This window comes from Coregonus lavaretus (genome assembly GCF_964263955.1).
Source record: "Coregonus lavaretus genome assembly, chromosome: 17".
Lineage (NCBI taxonomy): Eukaryota > Metazoa > Chordata > Actinopteri > Salmoniformes > Salmonidae > Coregonus > Coregonus lavaretus.
In genome coordinates this window covers 28,126,745-28,139,182 of record NC_140004.1, presented here as the reverse complement: position 1 = coordinate 28,139,182, position 12,438 = coordinate 28,126,745, and the positions used below count along the sequence as shown (strand labels likewise).

Below are 12,438 nucleotides of genomic sequence, written 5' to 3'. Positions count from 1 at the left end.
AAGCTCCATTTGTTGGGCTGTGTATCGTGACTGAGCTCTCTCTCCAGGTGTGTTTTGCGTGTGTGGATGGGGAGGAATTTCGGTTGGCTCAGATCTGTGGTCTTCACATTGTCATCCACGCTGATGAACTGGAGGAGCTCATTAGTGACTATCAGGTAAATACCCTGTATCATTCACCTGATGATGCGTCCATAGTTTACTGTCAGGTAAATACCCTGTATCATTCACCTGATGATGCCCTCCATAGTTTACTGTCAGGTAAAGGGAATGTTTTCAGATATTTTAGGTGTCTGTACAGTATCTATGTGTTGTGGTTAACTCATGTTTGTGTCTGTGTATCAGAACCGGGGCTACTATGAGGAGCTGATAGCCCTGTTGGAGGCAGCGTTGGGTTTGGAGCGCGCTCACATGGGCATGTTCACAGAGCTGGCCATCCTCTACTCCAAATTCAAACCCCAGAAGATGAGAGAACACCTTGAACTCTTCTGGTCCCGTGTCAACATCCCTAAGGTGTGATGCATGTGTATGTGTGTGTCTGAAAATATTTATTGTAAGTAAATATTTCTCTCTCCCATATCGGTCATGTCTGTGACCTCACTTTCTGTGGTTGTCCAATCAGGTGCTGCGAGCAGCGGAGCAGTCTCACTTGTGGGCAGAGCTAGTGTTTCTGTATGATAAATACGAGGAGTATGACAACGCTGTCCTCACGATGATGTCACATCCTACTGACGCATGGAAGGAGGTGCAGTTCAAGGACATCATTGCCAAGGTAACATGACCTCCTGAGACCTCGCTCACAAAACAGTTAAGAACCTCGCTAAAGGTATACTAACCACAACTGTAGCCAATCGCTCTCATTTTCTAATTATTTCACCTCTCTCCACAAGGAACTTCATTGTGTTGTATGATTATTTCTAGGTGGCCAATGTGGAGCTGTACTACAAATCCCTTTCCTTTTACCTGGACTACAAACCTCTGCTGACGAACGACCTTCTGACCATACTGTCACCACGGTTAGACCATAGCCGCGCGGTCACATACTTCACCAAGGTAATCAATCAACATTTTTATATTTTTATTTTACCTTTATTTAACTAGGCAAGTCAGTTAAGAACAAATTCTTATTTACAATGACGGCCTACACCGGCCAAACCCAGACGACGCTGGGCCAATTGTGCGCCGCCCTATGGGACTCCAAATCACGGCCGGTTGTGATACAGCCTGGAATCGAACCAGGGGGTCTGTAGTGACGTCTCAAGCACTGAGATGCAGTGCCTTAGACCGCTGCGTCAGTCATTAAACCAGGAATTGAATGTAAATTAAGAATTAAAAAACTTGATCACACAATAAAACACTGCAAAGTTAGCAGCAACACAAGACCAAATAATGTGACGTGTTTTTCCAGATGAACCAGTTGAAGTTGGTAAAGCCTTACCTGAGGTCAGTTCAGAGTCACAACAACAAGGGAGTCAACGAGGCCCTTAATAACCTACTGACAGACGAGGAGGACTACCAGGTGAGTGAGTAGTGTGCGTGTTGTTGCCTGACTTTTCTGTCAGTGTTCTCCATAGACTCTGAGCCTGACTTGTCTGCCTGTGTTGTCTATAGGGTCTGAGGGCATCTATCGATGCGTATGATAACTTTGACACCTTTGGTCTGGCCCAGAGACTGGAGAAGCATGAGCTGATTGAGTTCAGACGCATAGCAGCATACCTCTACAAAGGTAACAACCGTTGGAGACAGAGTGTGGAACTCTGCAAGAAGGACAAATTATACAAGGTAAATATTTTATTTTAGATACTAGCTGTTCCTGCCAAACCAGCGCCTGGATGCAGACGCAATGCTGTGCACAGGGTTTTCATCTTTTTGGGCAGATTTTTTGTTGTTGTTGGACCCTTTCACATTTCAATCTACTCTGACTATAGCCTGGTGGGGGCACTGTTTCGCTTTGTAGGAGGGAAATACTAGTGAATATATTTGGCCAACTGCAACCTGTTGAAATAAGTGTCTTTCTTCAGTTTTCTCCTCAGTAGCTTTTCAGCTTTGTAATAGTATGTAACCCTGGTGCAACATCTATGAGAATCAAAATGTTCTCTCATCAATCAATCATTCAATCAATAAATCCATCCATCCATCCATACCTTCCCCTGTCAGCCTGTCTCCGGATGGGATACTGTATGCTGCAGAGACCCTGCTGCAGTCTCAAATCAATCAATCTATTAATCAATCCCAAATCAATCATTCAATAAAGTCCCCTCTTCCTGTGTGTTTGTCAGGATGCGATGCTGTATGCTTCCGAGTCAAAGGATGCAGAGTTGGCTGAGACCCTGCTGCAGTGGTTCCTGGAGGAGGGCAGGAAGGAATGTTTCACTGCCTGTCTGTTTGCCTCCTATGATCTGCTGCACCCTGACGTGGTGCTGGAGCTGGCCTGGAGACACAACATCATGGACTTTGCCATGCCATACTTCATCCAGGTCATGAGGGAGTACCTCACCAAGGTCAGTCCTGCTGCAAACACAGCGAGGACAATCTATGTCTTAAATGACACCCTATTCCCTATATAGTACACTGCTTTGAACAGAACCCTATGAGCTCTGGTCAAAAGTAGTGCACTATATAGAGAATAGGGTGCCATTTGGGACGTACATCACATTTTTATTTCAGTGGGTGAAAATGTTGTATAATATTAGATAAATAATGGATCTCTTCTTGCTAACTTGACTGTTTTATTTTTTCCCAGATTATTGATTTCTCTTCCTGTAAGAGACAGACAGTTGTCCTTGATGTTCTCTCTGTAGGTATTGAAAAAGCAGACAGGGTTTAGAGATGAAGCAATACTTTTGGCAATACAAATGAAGAGGAAAGTTTACTTAAAGATGTGATAACGCTGCTAGAGAAAGCTTTCACTCTGTTTCTTTTCAAAGGCTAAATGATTCTGTACAAATATACAACTTGATTATTTTGTGTTTCTTCACTAAGTTAAAAACATGAGCCGCTCCTTAAGTGGGGAACCCTAGCATTCCTCTAGAGTTAAAGTAATCTCTAATGACACCACTTCCTGTAACCTTTGACCCCAAGCCATGTGAGGTCACCACTGTGGGTTCTCTTCCAGGTTGATGAGGTTGCAGAGAAGGTGACGGTCTCTGGCTCTTTATTTCTCTCCTTTTTATTCTTGTCTGTTTTCTGTTGTAACATAGACCCTAGGTTTCTGATGTAGGAACCTAGCATGGACTTGTACTGTAGACTGAGAATGCTTAATGGAGGGAGTGCTGGCCAGCCCTGGTCCTAGAGAATGTCACAGGGGGTGCAGGGTTATGTTCCAGGCCAGCACCAACACAGCTGATTCAGCAAATTGTGTTTCTAGATTGAAGGCTGAATCAGGCGTGTAAGTGCAGGGCTGAAACAAAAGCCTGCACACACTGAGAACCTCTAGGCATCAAGCACATAGAAACCATGTGTTTGATACCATTCCACGTATACCACTCCAGCCATTACCACGAGCCGTCCTCCCCAATTAAAGGTGCCGCCAACCTCCTGTGCTCTAGGACCAGGGTTGGCCACCCCCGGGTCTCTCCTCTAACTGCTAATCCCTGACTGCTTGCTCCTGGTTAACAGTAACACATGATAGAAGTCCTAGTTAACAGTAACACATGATAGAACAGTGTGATAGAACAGTAACACATGATAGAAGGTGCCAGAGGTGGGACCAAGTCACTATTATTTGAGTCACAAGTAGAACAGGTCAAGACTCGAGTCAAGTCCAAGTCATGCATTCTAAAAGCGAGTCGAGTCACAAGTTGTCAAGTAAAAAATATATATACAGTGGGCTCAAATTACTGGCACCCCTGACTGGCAATGCACAAACAATACTTTTAAAAATATAAACAGTATAATTATAGAGAGAAATACCAGCATGTGAGAAATACTGTACTTTATTAATGTTTCAATGGAACCAACCAAAATCATACAATTATTTAATAGAAAATAAATGTCACCAAAACCAAGGTTTCATAATTATTGTCACTCCTCATTTAGTACTTAGTGCAACCACCTCTGGCAAGGATAACAGCATGGAGTCTTTTCCTGTAATGTTTGACAAGTTTTTAAGGAACACATTTGGAGGGATTTTGGACCATTCCTCTATGCAGATCCTTTCAAGATCCTTCACATTCTTGGGTTTGCGCTTATCAACTGCCCTCTTCAACTCAGCCCACAGATTTGATTGGATTGATGTCCGGCGACTGAGATGGCCATGGCAGAACATTGATTTTGTTGTCACAGAACAATTTCTGTGTGGATCATGAGGTATGTTTTGGGTCATTGTCTTGTTGGAAAGTCCACCTACGGCCAAGTCCCAGCCTTCTGGCAGAGAACCAGATTGTCAGCCAAAATTGCCTGATACTTGGTGGAATTCATTATGCAATCAATCTTAGCCAGTGCCCCTGGACCTCTGGAATTAAAACAGCCCCAAATCATCACTGACCCACCACCATATTTCACCGTGGGCATGAGGTGCCTCTCCTTGTATGCATCTCTGTTTCGACGCCAAACATGCCGATGATGTATCTGACCAAAACGTTCAATTTTGGTCTCATCTGACCAGAGCATCTTCTTCTAGTCATAATTTAAATGACGTTTGGCAAACTCCAAGCGCTTGCGTCTGTGTCTTGGGGTCAGAAAGGGCTTTCTTCTGGCAACCCATCCAAAGAGCCTGTGGTTGTGGAGGTGGCATCTGATGGTGCTTTTTGAAACCTGGTGACCCCAAGACGCCACCAAGGCCTGCAATTCTTTCACAGTGATTCTTGGGGATTTTGTTGCTTCTTTCACCATCCTCCTCCCTATCCTGGGGGGCAAAATGCATTTGCGTCCTCTACCCGTGAGGTTTTCAACTGTTCCATATCTTTAAAAAATATATATAATTGCCCTAAGAGGTATATTCAATCGTTTGTGGATCTTCTTGTAGCCATTACCAGATTTATGAAGGTCTACGACCATCTGTCTCTTTTGAACTGCCAGTTCTTTTGTTTTCTTCATGGTGTTGGATGACAAAGGGATATTGTATGCGTGTTACTTCATTTCTATACCCTAGTGAAACAGGAAGTGATGTAATGGCTTAATATAGTTCCTTAAGACTTAGATAAACTGAAATAAGTGGAATTGAATTCCTAGTTTAATTTTGGTAGATGTTATTTACAATAATCTTTAAGGGTGCCATTAATTGTGAAATCTTGATTTGGAGGACATTGATTTTTAATTAAATCAATAAATGATTTTGGTGGGTTCCATTGGAACATTAATATAGTACAGTATTTCTCACATGTTGGTATTTTCAGATTATCTCTATAATGATATTGTTTATATTTTTTAAAGTATTGTTTGTGCATTGCCAGACAGGGGTGCCAGTAATTTTGGAGCCCGCTGTATACATGCAATGACTTGTTCAACTACAAATCTTTTGTCTAATTTATTGAGGAACCAGACAGCCCTTTTCATTATTTTGTCTACAACACATTTTGATTAGCCTATGTAATTGTAAATTAGGGACCTTGTAGCAGTCGTAAGGGCATTAAATCAGCCGAAGGCAGGTTGACATGCTCAGTGTAGATTTATTTACAGGTCTTGGCGATCCAATCATGAAAGTGCCATATCATACAAAATATACAAGTAGATTTACCAAATATACACAGGCAATAGCCCAAAAGAAATAGCCTCAGGACAGGTTAAGCCTGATACAATCTGAACGGACACAGGTACAGGGCAAGACTGTACAGCCTCCCCTTAAGAAACCAAAGCTCAAACAGGTAGGCCTGCATAAATAATATAAGCACTTGGCCCCCAGGACCATACAATTACCCAGTTGGCAATTACAACCAATCAACTGGTTCTACAATGTAAAAGGCAATTTCCACATCCATTGGTACATTCCGTTTAATCAGACTTAATGATTATTAATGATATTTCAACACCATGCATACAGTGAGGGAAAAAAGTATTTGATCCCCTGCTGATTTTGTACGTTTGCCCAGTGACAAAGACATGATCAGTCTATCATTTTAATGGTAGGTTTATTTGAACAGTGAGAGACAGAATAACAACAAAAAAATCCAGAAAAACGCATGTCAAAAATTTTGTAAATTGATTAGCATTTTAATGAGGGAAATAAGTATTTGACCCCTCTGCAAAACATGACTTAGTACTTGGTGGCAAATCCCTTGTTGGCAATCACAGAGGTCAGACATTTCTTGTAGTTGGCCACCAGGTTTGCACACATCTCAGGAGGGATTTTGTTCCACTCCTCTTTGCAGATCTTCTCCAAGTCATTAAGGTTTCGAGGCTGACGTTTGGCGACTCGAACCTTCAGCTCCCTCCACAGATTTTCTATGGGATTAAGGTCTGGAGACTGGCTAGGCCACTCCAGGACCTTAATGTGCTTCTTCTTGAGTCACTCCTTTGTTGCCTTGGCTGTGTGTTTTGGGTCATTGTCATGCTGGAATACCCATCCACGACCCATTTTCAATGCCCTGGCTGAGGGAAGGAGGTTCTCACCAGCCAGCATGGCCCCGTCCATCGTCCCTTTGATGCGGTGAAGTTGTCCTGTTCCCTTAGCATAAAAACACCCCCAAAGCATAATGTTTCCACCTCCATGTTTGACGGTGGGGATGGTGTTCTTGAGGTCATAGGCAGCATTCCTCCTCCTCCAAACACGGCAAGTTGAGTCGATGCCAAAGACCTCGATTTCGGTCTCATCTGACCACAACACTTTCACCCAGTTCTCCTCTGAATCATTCAGATGTTCATTGGCAAACTTCAGAAGGCCCTGTATATATGCTTTCTTGAGCAGGGGGACCTTGCGGGCGCTGCAGGATTTCAGTCCTTCACGGCGTAGTGTGTTACCAATTGTTTTCTTGGTGACTATGGTCCCAGCTGCCTTGAGATCATTGAAAAGATCCTCCCGTGTAGTTCTGGGCTGATTCCTCACCGTTCTCATGATCATTGCAACTCCACGAGGTGAGATCTTCAATGGAGCCCCAGGCCGAGGGAGATTGACAGTTCTTTTGTGTTTCTTCCATTTGCGAATAATCGCACCAACTGTTGTCACCTTCTCACCAAGCTGCTTGGCGGTGGTCTTGTAGCCCATTCCAGCCTTGTGTAGGTCTACAATCTTGTCCCTGACATCCTTGGAGAGCTCTTTGGTCTTGGTCATGGTGGAGAGTTTGGAATCTGATTGATTGATTGCTTCTGTGGACAGGTGTCTTTTATACAGGTAACACGCTGAGATTAGGAGCACTCCCTTTAAGAGTGTGCTCCTAATCTCAGCTCGTCACCTGTATAAAAGACACCTGGGAGCCAGAAATCTTTCTGATTGAGAGGGGGTCAAATACTTATTTCCCTCATTAAAATGCTAATCAATTTATAAAATTTTTGACATGCGTTTTTCTGGATTTTTTTGTTGTTATTCTGTCTCTCACTGTTCAAATAAACCTACCATTAAAATTATAGACTGATCATGTCTTTGTCAGTGGGCAAACGTACAAAATCAGCAGGGGATCAAATACTTTTTTCCCTCACTGTACATGGAACAATAATTATCTTATTCAACGTTCTGACTCCAAAGCATGGAGCGCAGGCTACGTAGCCTATTTCTATGGGCACTGAGGCGTGCACGCTCCTATTACGCACAACCAGAATGACAGAGACTAATGGTGCTTTCAAGACAACTGGAAACTCTTGAGGTCAAATCATGACGTCAGTGATCTCCAGGTCGGAAAGTCGGAGCTCTAGAAAGAGGCCCGAATTCCCGATTTTGGAATTCCGAGATGGATGACCGTTCAGTCGGAGCTAGTTTTTTTCGATTTCCCAGTTGTCTTGAATGCACTGAAGTCGGAGATTTCAGAGTTCCCAATTGTTTTGAACACGGCAATAGGAAACAGACACACAGAACTCGGGAAATATGAACAAAGGAAACCATACATTTGAATTAAATAAACAGAACTTGTACCTCATGAGTCTTGTGAACGTTCATGTGTACAATAAACATCACGCCACTCAGAGAGTAAGAAATGGTTGGCTAAATGAAAATGTATCGTAGGCCTATCAAACATGAAACAGAAATGTCTACGTGTTACAATAAACTGTACGGGGATGGAATGATGAAACGCTAGCAATTCTTGTAGTATTAGATGGAATCTAGATTTACCACATAGGGCCTATGCATTTAAATGTGTGAAAGCAACAGCAAATATTTCAACGAGGAAAAAAAGCACTCCACTGGCGAGAGTTTGGAGAGCGGAAGTGAAGACCGCACCTATGGTGTGTCTTCGCAACTAATAATTCTGTTTAAGAACAAATTCCAAATGCAAGCTTCATAAGTAAATGATCAATTTCAAGCAATTGGTACATACCAAAAGACCAGTAGGCATATGCTAGTAATTGTTGCCCCATTGCTGGTGAGCTTGCAAAGTAAACAGTTCAGATTCTTGATCACCAAACTATTTTTGGAGCTGCATATTTATTTAATATGGCAATCCTCTCTCCCCACAGTTTGATGTTTGCGCTGCACCCGATCCTATAGCTGTACAGCAAATCAGCAATCTGCTTACTAGCTCCAAACAGAGTGCCGAGTGTGCGTTTCAGTGGCCAATCTGTTGCAGGTTTTTTTGCAAGGGCGATGTCTCTGGCTTTGTGTAAAATAATCCACGTAGACTCTGTTCCACAAAATGAGTGACAGACATTACAAAACCTGGCCAGATAAATTCAAGTCAAAGTCGAGTCTTGAGTCAAGTCTCAAGTTATTTTTTATTTTCTATCAAGTCGAGTCTCAGGTCATCAACTTTGTGACTCGAGTCAGACTCGAGTCCAAGTCATGTGACTCCAGTCCACAACTCTGGAAGGTGCTGTGCTATAATCCTCAACATCAGTAGTCAGTTAGCCTAAGTGTCAATCTGTTTGTTCTATCATGCCAACTCCTTGTCACATATTGGGCCGACAATGACAACAATGGAGTTGGCAAGAGCACTAATGGATCTGGGACCAGGCTAGTAGTCAGCAGCCCCAGGACTGCAGTGTCTGCTGGTTTCCTCTGTACTCACCTGGTTAGATGGGCAGCAGATGAAGAGCAGCAGACACAGTGGCCCTAATGGCAAATGCCCAGTGTTCTTTTATTTTCAACCTAGACTTTGGAATGGTCAACAGTGCCCTGCCAGAGGATCTCAGGCTGTGTCCTGGCTCGTAGGGAGATAACTTATCTGAGATATAGGATGTGGCTAAACCAAGCCTTAAACATGATTAATACAATTTGAAAATCTATTCTAAAAGTGACTGAAAGCCAGTGTAGAGAAGCTAAAATAGGTGTGATATGGTTACATTTCCTGGTGTCTGCTAAAAGCCGAGCTGCAGCATTTTGAACTAACTCTAGACGATGGAGTGATTTCTGACTAAGACATATACAAAGAGTATTACATTATGTAAATTAAACATTTCTGTTTGAATCCTTGCTTGATTTATGTTTTATTTAGCCTTTATTTGACACTGTGCTGCTCACACTTCTGAAGCATTGCTTGGGAAGATCGCTACACATTTACTTTAGCAAAATGACCACAAGCTAGCTTTGGATAAGATGGCAGTTAAATGTACAACTTGCACTTACAGTTAAAAAAAGATGCATGCTCTTAACCAAGCAGAATACCTTGGATAAACAGCTCTAGGTGTTTGCTAGGCAAGGAGGAGTGCCCTGTAGTAGAAGCATGCTAAGTTAGGATTTAGGTTTGTCTGTTTTGCTCCTGGACGGAGATGTGTTTGCGTTTTCTAAGATTGGATAAAAGTGGACTGTCAGCATCTTGGCATGGACCGAGCTTCTCCTCAACAGAAGACACAATGAAATGCTAATAAGAACTAAACTTACAGGAGTCCTGCTGCTTTTAGAGTAGTTTAAAGACGCTTCCTCACCTGTAAGGAAAGCTGTAGTGAAGTTTCTCACCAATTCCTCATGGCATTTTCTCTAAGGCATCCTCACTGTAGAGATTGATACTAGTCTATAAAGTGTAGTGTTATCTTCATGACAAAAGTAATATTTTTCATAATTTCTGTCTGTAGAACATTAAGATGTTTTTTAATGTATTTTTTTGACATTTTTATTCTAGTGAGCCCACCCATTAGATGACTGACTGGCTCCTCTCTCTGACCCCTGTCTTACCCTCTGTTCTCAGGTGGACAAATTGGAGGAGTCAGAAAGCCAAAGGAAGACTGAGGAAAAAGTCACAGAACCCACCCCCATAGTGTTTGGTAGGTTCGGTAGTGCACTCTATGATGCTTTTAAAATCCCAAACTAGCTCCAGTCCTTCTGTGCTGGTTTCTTCTAGCCTGTTAAAGGCTTGGTTGAGCTTTAGAGGAATCAGTTGGGGTGGGGAATGAGTAAGGGAATCTGAATGTAACGCTAGAAAGCTAGCTGTTTATTATTGATGAAATGTAGACAATCCTGTATAACCGTGTGTGTGCATGAATGTGTGTACATGCAGGTCAGCAGCTGATGTTGACAGCAGGTTCTGCTCCAGTGGCTCCCCAGCCAGGATATCCAGGAGGCTATGGATACGCTGCACCAGGCTACCCCACCCAGCCCCCCTACGGCTACAACATGTAGACCACCTCTACCCCACCTAGCCCCCTTATGGCTTCACCATGGGTCCATGCGTCTCAAATGGCACCCATTCCCTGTTTTGTGCACTACTTTTGACCAGGGCCCGTAGGGTTCCGGTGAGAAGTAGTGCACTATATAGGCTATAGGGTGTCATTTGGGTTGCAGATCATGTAGAGCATAAGTTCCCAATAACCCCACATCCCACCTGGAGCGCCTAACACCCCTCTTACCCAACCTCAGCCCCAACCTGAATCACACTTACCCTACACTGGGATCAAATACATTATACAGATGCAGCTTGCTTATGGATTAAAAATGTATTCCCTGCCTTGAAACCCCTGATACACAATCTCACTACTCTGAGACACATAGTCCACCTCTGGAAACTCCAAACCCCAACCAACCCCCCTCCCGCCCACCACCACCACAAGCAACTCTCTCAACCGAAAAGACTTCCACTTTGCTCCCTCCTCCTCTCACTCCCACCTCCTCTTGCTCCCCCTCCGTCTCCAATGGACTAGAGCAAGGCTAACTGACCCCACTACTTAGGCTGACCAGCCCCCCCATTCACCACCGCACAGCATGGCGACAGCTCTTAGCTCCTAGAGAAAATAACGAACAGATAAAAGCTAACGTACAGTACACCACTCTGTCCAGGTATATTATATTACTGTTCCATAGACTGTATCAACCATAGAGCAGCTTTTAAAAAAAGAGATGATAATAGAGTGCTGGTAGTGAAGAGACTTTGTTACTGAGGAGAGAGAGGGAGTGGGTGAGGGGGGCGCAGCCCCGAATGCCCCCTCCCTACCCTACCCTCCCTTAAGCATGGCTAAGCCTTGTACAGGATGTGTCAACTTTGAGTCATTGTTCACGTTTGTTTCACGACTGTCTCATACGTTTGTTTCACGACTGTCTCGTACGTTTGTTTCACGACTGTCTCGTACGTTTGTTTCACGACTGTCTCGTACGTTTGTTTCACGACTGTCTCGTACGTTTGTTTCATTACGGTCTCATATGTTTGCTTCAAGACTTTCTGTTCAATCGTTTTTGTTTGCCCATCTGAACAGGTACTATGTGTTGAAGATGCAACACTATACAGTACTATGGACTAGGAATACTAGTTATTGGGTGTACTTACTGTGTGTAGTTTATCAAGCATGTAGGGATCTGTTGACAACACTAAGACTGGGAAGGTTTGCATTGTTTCTCCTCTCCCCTGCGGTTTTGCTAGCTGATAATAACCAGGTCAACATGGACGTTTGGGTCTCTCCACTTTACACTGATGTATGGTACATGATCCCACAGCTCTGGAGTTGATGATGATGTGAAACATAACTGCTATATGCTGATGTCTGTGCATGTGCTGCCAAACATATAATACTGTAACAATGCAACCAGGAGCACAATTGTCATGTTACACATACAACAAGTATTACCTATGTTGTGTTCAAAGCTAAACAAATGTATTTTGAAGCCTTTACTGTCCCACCACTGACATCAACTAACAGAATGGTGAAGAAACTCTAATATTACACAGATGAGAATAAAAACATACTAGGGGAATATAACTCCTATATATCCCCGTGCCAGTGGTCCAGAGTTATCATTTAATGTACTGAAAAAACTGTATAATTTAAGATATGTTCCAATATTATGGAATACCATACAGTATGTATTGTCTATAGTGTATTGTTGTAGTTAGTCTTAAGCATAAATGTGATACTTTAAAAAAAGAAAATGACAATATACAAAAAGAGCGGAATACAAACATTAAACTCTTCAGCACGATTGCTTGCAGCAGC

General features: G+C 43.0%; 1 protein-coding gene across 1 annotated transcript in view; it reads left to right on the top strand.

Moving 5' to 3' along the window:
• Window positions 1-12,438, top strand: part of LOC311145131 (clathrin heavy chain 1-like) — a 39,794-nt gene extending 27,356 nt beyond the window's left edge. Inside the window, exons 24-32 of the mRNA XM_084181324.1 lie at window positions 48-155; window positions 343-510; window positions 620-769; window positions 919-1,050; window positions 1,406-1,516; window positions 1,609-1,779; window positions 2,277-2,498; window positions 10,206-10,281; window positions 10,515-12,438. Of these exons, the coding sequence (XP_084037450.1) occupies window positions 48-155; window positions 343-510; window positions 620-769; window positions 919-1,050; window positions 1,406-1,516; window positions 1,609-1,779; window positions 2,277-2,498; window positions 10,206-10,281; window positions 10,515-10,636 (1,260 nt within the window). The 3' untranslated portion in view covers window positions 10,637-12,438. The remainder of the gene's footprint in view (window positions 1-47; window positions 156-342; window positions 511-619; window positions 770-918; window positions 1,051-1,405; window positions 1,517-1,608; window positions 1,780-2,276; window positions 2,499-10,205; window positions 10,282-10,514) is intronic.